At 41.5% G+C, this 16,304-nt stretch overlaps 1 protein-coding gene across 1 annotated transcript; it reads left to right on the plus strand.

The window, feature by feature from the left end:
* Positions 1–424: 424 nt before the first annotated feature.
* Positions 425–14,929, plus strand: LOC118410454 (mucin-22-like). The gene is made up of 21 exons (XM_035812185.1): positions 425–506; positions 4,798–4,885; positions 5,329–5,470; positions 5,826–5,922; positions 6,040–6,166; positions 7,020–7,161; positions 7,595–7,691; positions 7,798–7,915; positions 8,518–8,653; positions 8,998–9,094; positions 9,202–9,319; positions 9,438–9,576; positions 9,842–9,938; positions 10,049–10,160; positions 10,469–10,582; positions 11,249–11,584; positions 11,681–11,803; positions 12,208–12,330; positions 12,428–12,644; positions 12,944–13,143; positions 13,446–14,929. The coding sequence occupies exons 2-21, from the start codon at positions 4,819–4,821 to the stop codon at positions 13,463–13,465; spliced, it is 2,622 nt and encodes an 873-aa protein (XP_035668078.1). The 5' UTR covers positions 425–506; positions 4,798–4,818; the 3' UTR covers positions 13,466–14,929.
* The last annotated feature ends 1,375 nt before the right edge of the window (positions 14,930–16,304 follow it).

A 16,304-nucleotide genomic window follows, 5' to 3' on the forward strand; every position in this document is an offset into this window, starting at 1 on the left:
ATAAAATTGATGTATAGCTGAAAAGATGACACCCGATGAGTTATAAATTTAGAACCTGTCTGCTCTCAAGATTCTCCTTTGACAACTCACCTTGTAGGTTAATGAATTTAGAAAAAAGTCTACTATTTTATCCAAAGTCACTGCTGAGGGCTCGTGGGACCGGCGATCCCACGACCTCCCACGATAAGGGTATGGTAACCAGTTAATTACCTGTATTGTTACTTGACGATGTGAACTAATGTCTGCCTAGAGTTATACATCCGTCAAACACCCCACCGCCCCTCACACACACACGCACACGCACAATTATACACCTTGCGCCATGGTCTGAATTCTGACAGAAAGATTACTTAATTTTCAGCTGACAGATGATGTGAGCCATTAAGTGTTTTAAAACCGCTGAAGCTATAAGAACCATGACACCGTCACCAGTCTGATCACATACCGTGGCCTGAGCAGACGTACTGGGGTGAAGGTCGACAACGAGCTCAGCAGTCCCTTTTTCAGTGAGTAAGATTTATTTCGTCTCCGTTTTAAGGTGGTATCTCACTCCACTTGGGGCACCGATGTGCCACTGCTGGGTTCGTTCACTACGGCACCTTTGTCATATTTTCGCCGATTTTTTTTTATAATTTAGATATTGCGTAATACGTAGCGGCATGACTTAACAGACAACAAAATACACAAAACGTAAGAAAATTCCTTTATCTCTGAAATTCGTTGAGTAATCTTTAGAACCCCGCAGTGCCGCACCGGTGCCCAAGTGCAGCGAGATACCACATTTTACGTCTGTATAGCTGTCCCCAGATGCTATGCGAATTTCTATTTGTATGCACACTATCGGACTATATTCCTTGTGACCCTATATGTGTTAACAAAACATTTCGGGTTTCTTCTGTGGCTTAATGGCTTTTTGCAGAGAGCCACGTGTGTCCTTCAAACGCATTTATACCCCCTTTCCGCTATGACATCAAAATAGTCACCGTGCGAGCGTATAGGATGGCGGTCCAACGATGAGGCAAAACGAGCGCCAAAAGAGTGCGCAATGAGCGCCCACTAATTTGGCCAGAGCGTGGAGTGAGCACCAAAACCCCGGAAAAATTGCTCTGGTGGAATCTCTATGGCGACCCCTGCGCGTCCAAAAGTCAACGTCAGCACCATTTATACAAATATGGGCGACCTAAGATTTGACCAGATGTCTGGATTTGACAGACTACTCAACGAATTCAGTCAGAGAAAAAGAAGAATATTATGCTTTGTGTGTCTTGTTGTCTTTGAAGTCATGCTTTTTACATCTTGTCCAAATGTCCAAATGATGAAATCAAGGGTGTAAACAAATCCAATTTTGTTCAGTGTGCGTCTCACTTTAAGTACATGATCTGCTTGCCTTTTTTCAATTTGTTATATAAATTTTCCGTTTATAGTAAATATCTTTATCATAGCATAATCATAGAATATTGAAACGCTTTGATTGGAATTAAAACTTCAACAATCTAAAAAAACAGGTGAAGAACATGAAAACAAAATGTTATTATGTTATTTTGCCGAAATAAAAACTATAAGTCATGAAGTGATAAAACATTTCTTTAGTTGTTCAATTTGTATTACCCATGAGTTTGATAAAGAAAGGATTCATCACAAAATCTTAGTGTGATTTGGCAACAAGATTTACAAAATACACTTAGACATTCGCGAATAAAATTGTTAACTAAAGTTGAGACCATGAGAGGCGCTCTTTCAGCGATGGCTGTGCCCATTGCCCGTTCTTTCGGTGCTCACTGCGCTCGTGCGCGCTCTTTTGGCCCTCGCCCTGCGCATATTGTTGGATCGATATCGTCGGTGCTCTCAGGACGACTGTTTTGTCCCTGCGACTGTGGCGCTCCCTACCCACTGGCGACCTAGGCGATTCCACCGCGTTTGTTGGCGCTCTGGCCAAATCTAATTCGCATAGAGACCGCGGCGAGAGCGCCATCCTAGTGGAAGGGGGTATCAAGGAGCGCTCAGTAGTTCAAACAAATTGAATTCTTGAAGAACTGCATTTTGTGATTTTTTGTCAAATCATACTTTTGTGTCATGCATGATTTCATAATTAGAATCGTATACGAATTGAATAACTACACATAACGTTACGTGCTTTCATTCAGATATTCAAATCGAAGGATTTCGTAAAATAACTGACAAGAGAGAACTAGCAGAAATGTTCAAAGTACTTTCTCTGAAATCCCTTGAGTGCTTTATCAAATCTTTGCTCATAAGAGGTGCTGACATTTGACTTTTCAACTTTTGTGGTTGCAAAATGCCGTCTCGTCGACTTTCGCCCAACTCCCGTTTGTTTGCAAAATATTGACTTTTTTTAACTGGCGGTTTATTCTGACATTACGGCCTCTGTGGTAACGCCAGTATGTAGGCTTTGTTTATGACACAATTCCATATCTATATGGCCATGTCTATTTGGCCCGCGCATTCCATCAATTGCTTAGAAAAATTCCGACAAGAAAAAAACATCAACATTTATGGATCTCTTTCCTTTTTGTGAGAAACGTTTTGTCTTACTTTGTCTGAGTACAAGAGGTCATGGGAGGTTTATTATCATAATTGTATTCCCAGGCGATCGTCCGAGCCTCGTTTAATGTGATAGGGGACAAAATACACGGATTCCTCTGTCGATCTTGAAATCGGCCGACGTTCTTGCGATCGCGAAGTACGCCCTCAGATCGTCGACAATGTGAATGGGGTATTAGCGAACACTGAAGAAGATGTGAAGTGGTCTTTCTCAGACAAAGCGAAAAGAGCCGGAGGTTATAAAAAATGTATTTCTACTAGTTGTGAAGTTGAAAGTTTCTTATCTGACGGCACCGAATGAGCCATTCAACTGTCTGCTGTTAAGATTTTCAGTTTATCATAAACGCACTTACATGTAAATAAGATAGTACGATTTTAATGTCTACCATCTTTTTGCAAAGTGGAAGCAATCCCATGACACCTCCCCCATCCCGAAAAAGCAAACGGTAAGGCCCCCTTTCCACTTGACGGCGCTCTCACGGCGCTCTCACTGCGATGGAAAATTGGCCAGAGCGCCGTGAGAGCGCCGCGACGCCAGAAAAACTGCTCTAGTGGAATCGCTCCGGCGACCCCAGCGCGCTCTCACCGCGACGAAAACTCAAATGTCGGCATATTTTTATGAGCTAACAAAAGTTTGAAAGATTGTTCAACGAATTTCAGAGATAGAGAACGAATCTCTTGGTGTATAGTGTATTTTCGTACTTTTAAAGTCATCCTTTTACGTCTTACATAACATTCAAAGAATAAAATCAAGGCTGTAAACAAATCCCATTTTGGTTACTGTACAGTCACTCAGCCCGAAATATACACGTTTGTCTTGTTCCTTTTTCTTAAATCTGTCATGTACCTTGTTCACCATAAATTGTTTTATCATGCTACGCTTTTAGTGTAAATCATCCAACACCGAAACAGTTCGATTTATTGAAAACAGGACTTCAATAGTATAAATGTACAGATGAAGAACAAGAAAACTGATGTCATCATGTTGAAATTTAAAAAAAAATATATGTTGAGAAATGATAAACCTTTTTTTAAACCCTGGTTATTCCTTCTCAGTTTGTTTCAATGTAAATCATCGGTACATATTAAACATTTCTCCGGGTTCTGTCTGTTTCAAAAATACTTCTTCTCAAACTGCAGTTGAGAGCGCAGAGAGAGCGCCGAGAGAGCGCCGTCCTAGCTAATTTGGTATCATAAACCATTGTTGAGACCTATTGCGCTCGCTGTGTGCTCTCTTGGCGCTCACGGCGCTCGCTGCGCGCTCCCTTGGCGCTCTCTCTGCGCTCATCGTTAGATCGCCGTCCACGGCGCTCTCACGGCGACTGTTTTGAGCAGGTTCAAAACAGTCGCGGAGGTGATGGCGACCATGGCGACCATGGCGCTCCCACCGCGCTCTCTGTGCGCTCCCATGGCGACCTTGGCGATCCCACCGCGCTCTCACCGCGCTCTTCCAAATTTGAGGTCGCAGAGAGAGCGCCGTGAGAGCGCCGTCCTAGTGGAAAGGGGGTATAAGAAGCTAGTGACCTGTACTGTTATTTGACGAGTCGTTGATCGATGTCTGTCTGCCTGGAGTCACTTATGCCCTCTATCCCACCATTGTATTTGTAAGATGTTCCCACGTTGAAAACGGCCGTGTCCCCTAGCGCTGGGCGGGTTTCCCATGTCCTTAAGTGATAGGGGCCGCAGGGTAATCATCTCTTGAGTTGTTCTATTGATAACCTTTCTTCCGATGACAGAGATTTGGTGCTTACAAAGTTGATGTAGTGGAAAACAGTAGCGATCCCACGACATTCCTGGGAACGGTTACCAGCTAGCGATGTGTATTGTTATTTGACGGCGTGTATTCGCACTTCGTCAGTGATGTATGCCTGCACCTTAAGATGAATTAAAGAAGGCCAAGACCTGGAGGCACCATTATCAAATTAGTTTTCAGAAACAGCATGTTTACAGTGCACCTTAAAATGTTACTTTCATCGTTTTATCAGACATCTTCGCCAGGTTTGAATTTCGTGGAACAGATTATTTTGCTTTCTCTTCAGCATTAAAACAACCATACTCTAAGGAGAATAACCATACTCTAAAATCTTGCATAAACAATATAATACACAATACACACCTTACCCAAGCAAAACATTGTGCAAAATGTGTCTAGTTGCTCGAATACCTTTGTGTTTGTGTTGTGTATCTCCTTAACTTAATGACTAACCTTCATCGACAAACTTTTGTTTGTATCAGAGGGAATAAACAAACGAGACCATGAACCCAGGAGCGCTGTTCGGAGCAGCGGCCCTAGTGCTCGCGGTGACCCAAGTGGCCTCCCTAGGTAAACAATGATAGTTTCTGAGTACCAACTCCTGTAAATAATTTTTATCTGTTCGTCACTTTTTTGTTCTGTTTATGTCTGATGAACACATGCTTTGTTCATTTGGTTATGATTATTCACAATTAAGCTTGATTTCTATTGAACATTCGCTGTGGGTGGGGGTAGTGGAAATAGTACCGGGTTGGTCAACACCACGGCGTTGGTCTTCAAGGTCACGTTTGTCACAAAGTCAACGTGGCTTTGCTCTCAAGGCCGAAGCTCCATTTTACATTGAAATTAACTCAAGGTTCACTGAGATTAACAGACTGATTTTTTCCTTTAAATAAATTGTGTAAAACACTGAAACTCATTAATATATGTATCAATAGATTTCACTAGTTGCACTTGTACCAGCTGGTGTACTGTATGAAAACAAGTGTATATTTTTGTTCTAAACGGAGCAGCGACTCACACTCTCACCATAAAGACGGATGATGCTCCTTACTCTGGGAGTACAAATTCCTTGACCGTGGGGATTTTTTCTGATGATTGTGACATCATCAATGCGTGTGTGACAGAAACAGTATCCGAACTCACGTCAAGTGGGTAGGTACAAATAAATAGACACTTAATGGTTCCAAGAAGTCGATATGCTGTTTATTTCTACTAACGGGTAAATACTATCAGTACTATCCAGATCATAATATGCTTGGGATAGTATCTTTTGAGGTAAAAGAAAAACGTGCTGAGTATTCGCCAGACGGTTAACTATGGGTCTATATAGTGTAGGTGTCTGTAATTGCAAAACAAATTGAGTACTGTATCAAAAACTTGGCCATATTCGTTTTTGACACCACAGAGATTCTTTTGCTTGATTCGCACTTCTTATTTCCTACTGAGATATGCGTTCTTTTACAAATGTACACATGCTTAAAATATTATTTACATTCCAACATCTAAGGACGGAGTATGTTCGACAATTCGATGATGAGGATTTCGGTGATCCTACGAGGCTCAAACTGAGAACTTCTGGGAGCAATGGGCTGCGGATCGAATGGGTCAGTTTTTTATTCTCCATGTTATGTCTAGTTTTGATATCATCGTTAATTTGCACAAGACTATTTCAATCGTTATAGACATAGACAAACACCATGTAAATGTCTCTTTTCTTGCAGGTCAATGTGCACAACGCTTACACTGGGCGACAGCGTCGATTTTTCTGTCACGTACACGAGCTCGAGAATTGTGTTTTGTCCACTGATTCTAGCGAGGGTAGCCGGGAAATCTACCTGGATTTTGAGGGTTAGTACCTTGTAAACATCACATCAGACTAATACTTTGAAGTCTTTGAAATCTTTGAAATCTTTATTAACATACCACGTAGCAGACATTTAGTTATGTCTGAATTATGTTGGTATTTACATGTGCTCCTCCGGGGAGAAATACACTATAAGTTACGTACATCAATTCAAAAAGACAGCATAGTTCAAAATCTTAATTGCTAACAATACGATTTGTATCACGAATAAGGAACCATTGGTCTTAGACTACATATCACAATCAAGACAGGTGTTCGGTTAATATTGAAAGACGTGCACAATATAATAGTCGATATAACTTGTTCAAAAAATGTGTTCAAAAGTCACTCAATTCGTTCAAAAGTCACTCAGGGATCAGGCCATACTTGTTAATCAGTTGGCATATGTACGGTATTGGCGAGTTTCTATATCTATTGGTTCGTGCTGCTGGGCAATCTAACTTCTCACTGTTTCTGGTAGTGCGGCCAGTTATCTGAAATCTTTGCGGAGGTAGCCAGTCTCTGTACTCAGATTTCAAGAGTGACTTAGCAAACTTAACACATAACAGATCCCTTCTCTCAGATAGCCGTGACAGTCCTAGTCGTTGGAGTGCACGGTCGTATCCTACGTAGGAGTCACCAAGAATAATGCGGCACGCCCGTCTTTGGATCCGCTCAAGGCTTCGTTCCTGGGTTTTAGTGAGACCGGGGGACCAGGCAGGAGCTGCATACTCCAGGATAGGTCTAATGTTTCAAACTAGCCGGTCCTTACAAAAACACTTGATGACCAATTATGTATGTATGATAATGATGTGAATGAGTAAAAAGAAAACCGTGATATTTTATTTAACCAAATAGAACCAAGTGCACACAGCCTAAAGATAAAGACTGGTGATCCTGATTATGCTGGGACTGATGATTCTCTGACCATCGAAATCTTTTCGGACGTTTGCAACGGTACCTGCGTGTCAACGACGGTGTCTAGGCTCACGGCACAGAGGTAGGTACTATCAATTATAGACATGGCCTATTTTGATATTGTCGAGTATAGAATTGTAGGTACACAAATACAGATGTTTGTGTATCATGGCTCATAAAAAGAGTTAGGTACGAGTATTATAAATCACGTAATTGTTACATGTACCCCGGGGTCTAGAAATCCTACCTTTTTCCCCATGTAAAAACATCTATAGCCAAAAACAAAGGCATGCGTCTCGGATAGCACATCTAAAGCTGAGAGACAAAAGAACTTGGTCTTGGTCCAAGCTTTCTCAGAGTCTTATCCATTGTCATCAGATATTGCTTATTAAGAAAAATATTTTCCCCAACTTTTAATTGCTCTTGATGTATTTCAAGTAACCGAGACGTGTCGATCTGCGATTTTAGTCACGACTGCTACTTAAAGTAAATGGACCTTGTTTCTAACTCTATAGGACCGAGTATGATCGATTCTTCTTCGCTCCTGATTTCGGCGATCCCACCAGGATTCACATTACAACGTCAGGGGCAGACATTCTTATAGTGGACTGGGTAAGTGTCATGGAAATACTTACTTTTCTGCCAATTCCTATAAATTAGTAGTTTGAGACTAATTGAGCCATTGTCGGTAGAGAATTTTCATGACTGTTTTTAACAGATTAATGTGTACAACGCCCACTCTGGGAAGCACTACCGTTTCTTCTGTCCCGAGTCCGGCTGTATTTTCTCCAAGGATCCCAGCGAAGGAGAAGACCAGATCTCCTTAGATTTTAACGGTAAGTACCTTCGGCAAGCAGTTTGTTTCCATGTTCCTTCGTATCGATATATCGTTTATATGTACATGGTAAATACATTGCGTAACACATCAGGTTTGTACTTCTGTATATCAGAACAAATTTATTTGATCCACTCACACCTGGAAGTACCCCTATTTTTTCAAACCTTTTACGTGCTTGAGATGTGGCTCATCCCAAACATGGGACCTCCATTTAATGTAATATCCGAAGGCACCGAAGGACACCTCTAGCCGAAACTAGGTACTGATATGCACCTGAGTGAAGTTATAAAATTAGTGTTAAGTACCTTATCTAATGATATGTCAGGAGAGTCGAACTCAGGACCTCCGGGGTTTGGGCCCAACACCGTGCCTTGGTCCTTGGTGTCTCCAGAGTGGTACATCTTCTTTGCTTTTGTAGCAATGCCCAATTACAGTGTTAGTACAGGTCCGACTCATTGGTCTTCCGACGGGTTGTGGTCGCTGTGCCCTCTATCGTTCTGTTTGTGTCTGTAATAGAATGTAGACCGACCATATGATGATATGTGCTGACAGAATCGTATAATTCAGACAACTATGTATCTGTGCCGTTTAACCAAACAGGGACACACAGCCTCACCATCAGGACGGATGATGCTACTAACTCCGGGAGCACCGATCCTGTAATCGTGGACATCTTTTCTGACGGTTGCTACAATGCGTGTGTGACAACAACAGTGTCCGGACTAACAGCAAATGGGTTGGTACAAGTAGTTAGTCACATGTTTTGCATATACGCCTGTTGGCTTGATGTGTTTTGCTTTTTCATGCAGAAATTAGATTATCAGAAATGAGATGATCATATTATCTGTATGAGTACGAGACAGGCATGTTGAGTATTAGCGATTGTTTGTTCATACTTACACCAATGTTTCAAATTAGCCTGTTCCAATAAGGAAATTACCAGTCACACTGCTGTACTCTAACATGTATGTCTCTTGTGGTACTCTAACATATATTTCACATATACGTCTCTTTCTTAACCAAACCTGCTTTTTGTAACCATGAATCTAATAACATTTTCAAACACGATTGGCATCAAAGGAAAAAGTACGACCGTACCTTCGCCGCTGAAGATTTTGGTGACCCAACCAGGCTTGGACTTACAGCTACAGGGAGCAACTGGCTTCAGCTTGAATGGGTACGTACTTATAAACCTACTGACTGTTCGTTTCAGCTGTGTTTGTAATTTTCAGCTGTGTTTGTCTATACTAATTCAGCTGTTTTTCACGCTGTTTCTCTTCACAGATTGACGTATTCAATGCCTATATTGGGCGATTCTATCGTTTCTTCTGTCCCACCGGTGGCTGTGACCTGTCCACTAATTCTAACGAAGGAAGCCAGCAAATCTCCTTGGATTTTAAAGGTCAGTACATCAGCCTGTTACTGTAAACAGTAATTTACCACTATGCAGGGGCCCATTTTGAGTATCAGATGTTGAACGACAAGCGTGTAACACGACGATATGTTATTTTACCAAACAGAGACGCACATCCTCACCATCAGGACGAACGATTCTCATGAGAACTCCGGGACCCCAGACCGCGTGACAGTGGAAATCTTTTCGGACGCATGTGAAGATGCCTGCGTGACAACAGAAGCACTCGGACTGACGGCAGCGGGGTAGGAACAACGAAGATTATTAACCAGAGGTTCTTCCCGCCATCTGCATGACTGTCATAGCTCATTTCCTCTCATTAGTTGCCTGAAAACTAAATCTAATTACCCTGTAACCCTTAGTTTTATCTGTGCTTACTCTTGCATGTCCTCACCATACAGATATGCGACTCCATACATACAAGTTCCATATGTATACGAAGTCACGCATATTACCCACAAATGTCTTTAATAACCACGACTACGTTTTCCCACATGCCCGACGTGTAAGGAGAGAGTACGATCGAACCTTTCTTGCCACCGATTTCGGTGATCCCACCAAGCTTGGAGTGTCCATTTCTGGTAGCGACTGGTTCCAGTTTGACTGGGTAAGTAGCTGATGCTGACCATTCTCTTGATTCATGACCAAACTCGTGAGATTTATGCATCCCAAGTTTTAGAATTATGATGACTTTTTTTGCTGTTGTTGCTTTTACAGATCACCGTGTACAATGCTATTTCCGGGCAAAGCTACCGGTTTTACTGCCCCGGTTGCGACCTATCCACTGATGCAAGCGAGGGTAGCCGTGAACTTTTCCTGGATTATGACGGTTAGTAATTACACTGCGCTTGGCTGTATATGTTAGATAGGACAGATAGTGAAGAGTGTTTGTTGACTGTTAAGCCCTGTAATCGGATGATTTTCGGTCGGGTTTTCCTAGCAATAAAGATGAGGAAAACACGAGAACGAGTCTAAGTAGAGCGACTGTGTGTATAAAACCAGACATTGTTGAAGTGGGATGAAAGACATTGCCGAAGTTAAGACTAACCTAAGTGCGTTTATGATTTACGTGTTACAATCACACATAGTCATTTACTGTCTCGTTCTTTTAATCATTCTGGTTACACTTTGTTACAGAGTGTGCGGAAGGAAGGCATAACTGCGACATCCATGCCACCTGTACCAACACAGACGGCAGTTTCAACTGCACCTGTGATCCAGGGTACAGCGGAGACGGACTCACCTGCGCCGGTATTTGCACAAATATTTAGCATTGTTTGTTTTTCTGTCTTGTTTTTCAAATGAACCATCATCACAGCCTTTCTCGTCCTGACGGACGCTCTGCCCATCGCTGCCGAGTGGGCCCATCTGTGAGCAACAATGCCAGCTAGACTTCTGCTGGGTTTTCCATGTCTCACAGCAGAATTCCATTGTTACCTTCGCCAAGAAGGTTATATTTTCGGTAGCGTTTGTGCGTGTGGGTGTGGTTATAGAAGACCACTATAAGTTTTAACTCGAGAATGGATTGTATTGCTATTTGGTATTTGGGTACGTCTTGATGAGACCTGGAAATGATTAGACATTGGGCTCTCTAGCAGCTTGGTATGGTACTTTAGCGGAACTTCTGTGTTTGATATCTCGAGTTCTGGACATGCTGTGGTCATGATTTTTGAATGGCAGATAGATCTTGTTTAATTCTAAAATTTGTATCGTACTTGTTTATTTCTAAACAAAAGCTTGTCAAGAAATCGTTGTTGTCGATTGTGTGGCAAAATATTATAAAGGTACAAGGCATTCATTTACATTATTTTCATGTCCACCTCCTTTGAAAATGAACCAGTGTAATGAATTTTGTCTTCTGTCCGTGTACTCAATATCCCATATACGTGTGGCAAAGTTTTATTTATCATCTTACAGAAATGACCACGACTGCAGCACAAACTACGGCAGCGACTACCGCTGCAGCACAAACTACGATACCGACCACGACTGCAGCACAAACTACCACAGCGACCCCGACTGCAGCACAAACTACGATACCGACCACGACTGCAGCACAAACTACGATACCGACCACGACTGCGGCACAAACTACGACGGCAACCACGACTGCAGCTCCAACTACGATGGCGACCACGACTGTAGCTCCAACTACGATGGCGACCACGACTGTAGCTCCAACTACGATGGCGACCACGACTGCAGCTCCAACTACGATGGCGACCACGACTGCGGCACAAACTACAGCAAAAGGCATTGTTGTACATTATACTATGCTCCGATATACCAAAGAAACATTTCTACACTCAAGTTATATTCCAATCTAATTCTTACATTTTGTCCGTGCAGATGTTGATGAATGTGAAACTGGAACCGACAACTGCAGTCCTGACGCCTCTTGTACCAACATCCCTGGCAGTTTTACCTGTGTTTGTAATCCAGGCTACACCGGCGACGGTGTCACGTGTACTGGTAAGGACGTATTCTGTAACTTTTGTGATTGTGACACGAGGAGCGGTGCGTTTGGTGGACCTTGCACGAGCAACTCAGGAGACTTCGACTGTTCCAGTGGTGCCAACTAAATGTTACGTGGCGACGGCGTAAATTATAATAGTCTGTTACACTACGTCAAACGGGTGCTTCTCAGATTCTCTAAATTATACATTGATAGTCAACAAAATATGTATACTGATCTTACAACATCATGATCATTTGAAGATCATTGATCATTATTAGAACCTGTTTATGTTTTTATCAGGCATCTGAATCAAAGTGAACTTACGGTCGTTTTTTTTTTTAAAACATGCTATGTTGTCTTTTTTCGGTTGATACGTATGCGCAAGTGAAGGAGGTAACATAAATCTGTTTTATTGCAGATGTCGATGAATGCGCCAGTAACAACGGCGGGTGTGAGGGAACTTGCACGAACAGCGTAGGAAATTTCAGCTGCTCGTGTGGTGCCAGCCATGTGTTGAATAACGATGGATTTACCTGTGATAGTGAGTTGTTCTCTGTATTTTCTTTCTTTGGTCAGGCTGATGTGCTTATCGTTCGGATTGCTTTGAAATTTGAATCTTTCTGTTTTTGCAACCCCAGCTTGCTCCTCCGTCTACTCTGGACTCAGCACTGACGCTAATTTCGGCGTCTACCAGAACCAATGTTTCTGGTTCACCTCGGCAAGCGACCCGCAGCTAGACTACATGTCGGCCAAGCAAGTGTGTCAGGATCTGGGCGGCACCCTCGCCATGATCAAGGACCAGGCCACGGAAACGTTTATCCTCAACCGTCTGAAGGCCATCGGTCGACCCAAGAGGTAAACCTTGAGAAACACACATGCCATCTTTGTCATAAATAGCGTTATGTTCTAGTGAATTGTGAGGTGATAAAGCTTTCATTCATTCATTCATTCATTCATTCATTCATTCATTCATTCCTTCCTTCCTTACTTACTTACATAATTACTTACTTACTTACTTACTTACTTACTTTCTTACACACATGCCATCTTTGTCATAAATAGCGTTATGTTCTAGTGAATTGTGAGGTGATAAATCTTTCATTCATTCATTCCTTACTTACTTACTTACTTACTTACTTACTTTCTTGTTTCAGGAGATATTGGATTGGCCTTGACGACCTCAACTCGGAGAAAATTTTCCGCTGGAACGACGGGACCCCTCTGGGAGAGTACCACAGGATTCGGTCCAATGACCCGCACAAGAGAAGGGACTGTGTGGCTCTGAGGCCCCGAAGGGTGCTTCGTTGGCCCATCAGGAACTGCGGCTTCGCCTACCCGTACATCTGCCAGTTGGGTGAGTAAGTCTTATACAGGGTTTCCTACGCACCCATCCGTAGATCTGCCGACTTGGTGTGTAGGACTTTTACAGGGTCATCCCACTCACCTACCCATACATCTGCCTGGTAGCAGGTGAATACACAAAACATACAACATCGAAAATGATCTAGTTTATATCAGTTACACCATATCACAGTATCTGCACTTGTTGATAAGAGTTAGTACATACAGGTTAAGGGTCTCTTGTGTAATTCTAAAATTTTCTTGACATTTTTTAAATTCTATTTTCTTTAATATGATCGTCTCAACCTCTTACAGGCACCAACGGCAGCAAGTAAGGCGTGTGGCGACGGCAGTGTCACACATCTCTGTCACCTTCATCAGAACATCTGTATCCGTTTGCAACCTTTGCTAATCTGATAAGAGAGTCACAGATCAAATTTATAGAACACATGAAAGGTCACCCATGTTAGGTCACATCGATTTGATTTCTTGGTTCTCTTCCACCCCCACCCCACGACCTCTCACTCTCTGTTTTTATCTTGACCCCTTGACTTGACTTGACTTTATTCAGATCCATCGAGAATCAAGGATGCAAACTAGCTTACCTTTGGTAAAAGCCGAATGACTTTCACTGGACCAGAAAAGATTGCAAAAAAATTCCATTTATGTTTTTGTAGTTAATTGGTGAAAAGTTATCCAGACGGTACTTTTATAGTTGCTTAATGATTTTATATGCCTTCGTCTGACAAATTTGCTTCATCCAGAATTAATAACTTATCGAAAGGTTTTAAATATTTTTGTGGTGGTAGTTACAATGTAAACAAAGTTGTTGAACTTCACATCAACCATTATGGTTATTGTATCATAAACATACTGCGGTCACTTCAGATCATGTAACAGATCCGGACAATCATTGCCTAATTTACTATAAGTGTATGCATAACGGTTTCTGATGTGTCATAGCAAAATAAGCTTTCTTTGTAGTACAGTATCCTTATACTGTAATGGGTTATCGTCTAGTGTGGTAAACTTGAATTTGCTGCTTGACTTTCAGCTCTGATTACAAGACTCAGTGCAACTTTAACTCCGATTCTCCAAAGCCCACATCAATGTATTTTTTTCAAATTAGCATTTGTCACTTGAATCAGTAAACTAAAATTCAAAATAAAACCTCTCTTCTAAAAGAGATGAGCTAAGTGCATTTTACAAATAGTTGACACACTGTCCTGTAGCAATGTTACTTATTCTAATGTTAATTATCTTTAGTCATAGTTTGTTTGTTTGTTTATTAAGCAATCTCCATTAGTGTTGACATGAACCACTACTCTTCCTGGAGTCCTCTTCCATAAAGTAGCAATAACTTATAACTTATAACTACTATTAGTCATACTAGCACTTATCATCTACTAATTACACATTATATTACACGTTAAACATCAATCAATAACATCATGTAACAACATTGCATCGTGAAATGTTAACCTGCTGGTTTTCGGAGCGTAAATGACACAATCAATCAATAGCATGATTTAGAACCAACCAATAGCATCGTTTAGCAATATATATCATATACATAAATCAATAACACATTTAACATGAATCAATAACATCATTAATCGCATTATATAATCAATTGCCTGAAATTTTCATATGCTGGGTTTTGAAGCATAGAATGGGTGATAAAGAATTTGTTAAGAAAGACCACGCCGTTGCCGCCGTTGTTGCTGAACAAAGTCTTGCCATCTTTTAATTTCTAAGATCAGAAATCGCAACATCTTGTCATCGACATTCAATGAAGAATAAAGTTTGCAACGAAAGTTTTCTGTTCTGGTCCTTATTCATCCTCGGAATAATAGAGTTATGAGTGCATGGGTGGGGAAAGGTGTCTTAGACGAGTCAACATTATTATAAGGGAATAAAGGATGAACCAGACCCCCTACTGAGAGGCAATACAACAGATCCATATCATAGTGAAATATACAAAAAGAAGTAGAGCAGTACCGAGTATTATAATGATATAAAAGTAGTAAAGAGAGATACAGAAAATGTAGCCATGTAATGATTAGAAGCGAAAATGGTATGGTCCAAATAACAGTTGACAACTTGAAATTGATTAGATTAGAATTGAACTTAGAAAGTGCAATATTAGTTATATTACCACCTAAGGTGCGAGTGCCAAAGAAATTAGTGATGGTCTTGTCAATTATTATATTATTGAATTCGAAGAAATACGGTCTAAACGTAACACAGACCAGCTTCTAGCGTCACCTATCCTACTGTTTTGTTTTCTTCCGTTTTTGAGGCTACCAACTTCAATTTGCTGAAGACTTTTGTAGCCTATATAGGAAAGTCGTGTAAAGTGCCTTTCCCAAGAGCACAAGACCGGTGACACGTCGACGTTTGAACTCAGGACCTTCTGGACCTGAGTCAAACGTTCTGACGATTGCGCCACGCGGCCCCACATTGTTTTGTTTGTGCAATATCATAAACATGATCCATAAACAAGTCAGCACATTTTGGAAATCGATGAGATACAAATCAGCTACCCCCGTAGCAAACCTTTCGTGTTTGCCAATTCCAGAGATACTGAAATGACATCATAACGTCACAGAACTCCCACGGCCTTCCTCAGTGATGGGGTAAATGTGGGTGAAGCGGGACGGATTTAATGATGTTGAATAATGCCTGCCAAAGGTTATACCTTTCTCATGTTGCACCATCACCTTAATAATGCGGGTCATTTGGGGATAACAGGATATGACGGGTTGTCTGCGAATTAGGTGGTTGAAATGATTTCATGCGCATGCGCTTGTCTAAGCATAGTTACAGGTCGTTATGGGTCTTAAGAGTATTGTAAGAATGCCGTCGTTACAGCATGTGGAACCTTGAAGCCAAAATTTGACAACAAGTCTGTAACCTATGGTGACATAACGGAGATAATGTCTGTGGTGAAGGTCGACAGCGAACTCACACTTCTACACCCCCTTTTTCAGTGAGCATTGAGTAAAACTGATATCATATCAATATAATTAAGTGGTCTGTCTAATGTAAAGTAACAGGAGCCAGAGGGTAGATGTCTGCCACAGCTGCGCCTTTGATTACCTTTCACCCGATTACAGAGATTTGGTGCTCATAGACATAAATTTGATGTAGCGGAAACAACAGTAATACCTA

The sequence above is a fragment of the Branchiostoma floridae genome, chromosome 2, assembly GCF_000003815.2.
Source record: "Branchiostoma floridae strain S238N-H82 chromosome 2, Bfl_VNyyK, whole genome shotgun sequence".
Lineage (NCBI taxonomy): Eukaryota > Metazoa > Chordata > Leptocardii > Amphioxiformes > Branchiostomatidae > Branchiostoma > Branchiostoma floridae.

Excerpts from the sequence above, each read along its gene's own strand:
- LOC118410454 (XM_035812185.1), top strand. The coding sequence starts at position 4,819 with ATGAACCCAGGAGCGCTGTTCGGAGCAGCGGCCCTAGTGCTCGCGGTG. Across the intron at positions 11,585-11,680 it reads GGCACAAACTACAGCAAAAG|ATGTTGATGAATGTGAAACT; the intron begins GCATTGTTGTAC and ends TTGTCCGTGCAG. Across the intron at positions 11,804-12,207 it reads CGACGGTGTCACGTGTACTG|ATGTCGATGAATGCGCCAGT; the intron begins GTAAGGACGTAT and ends GTTTTATTGCAG.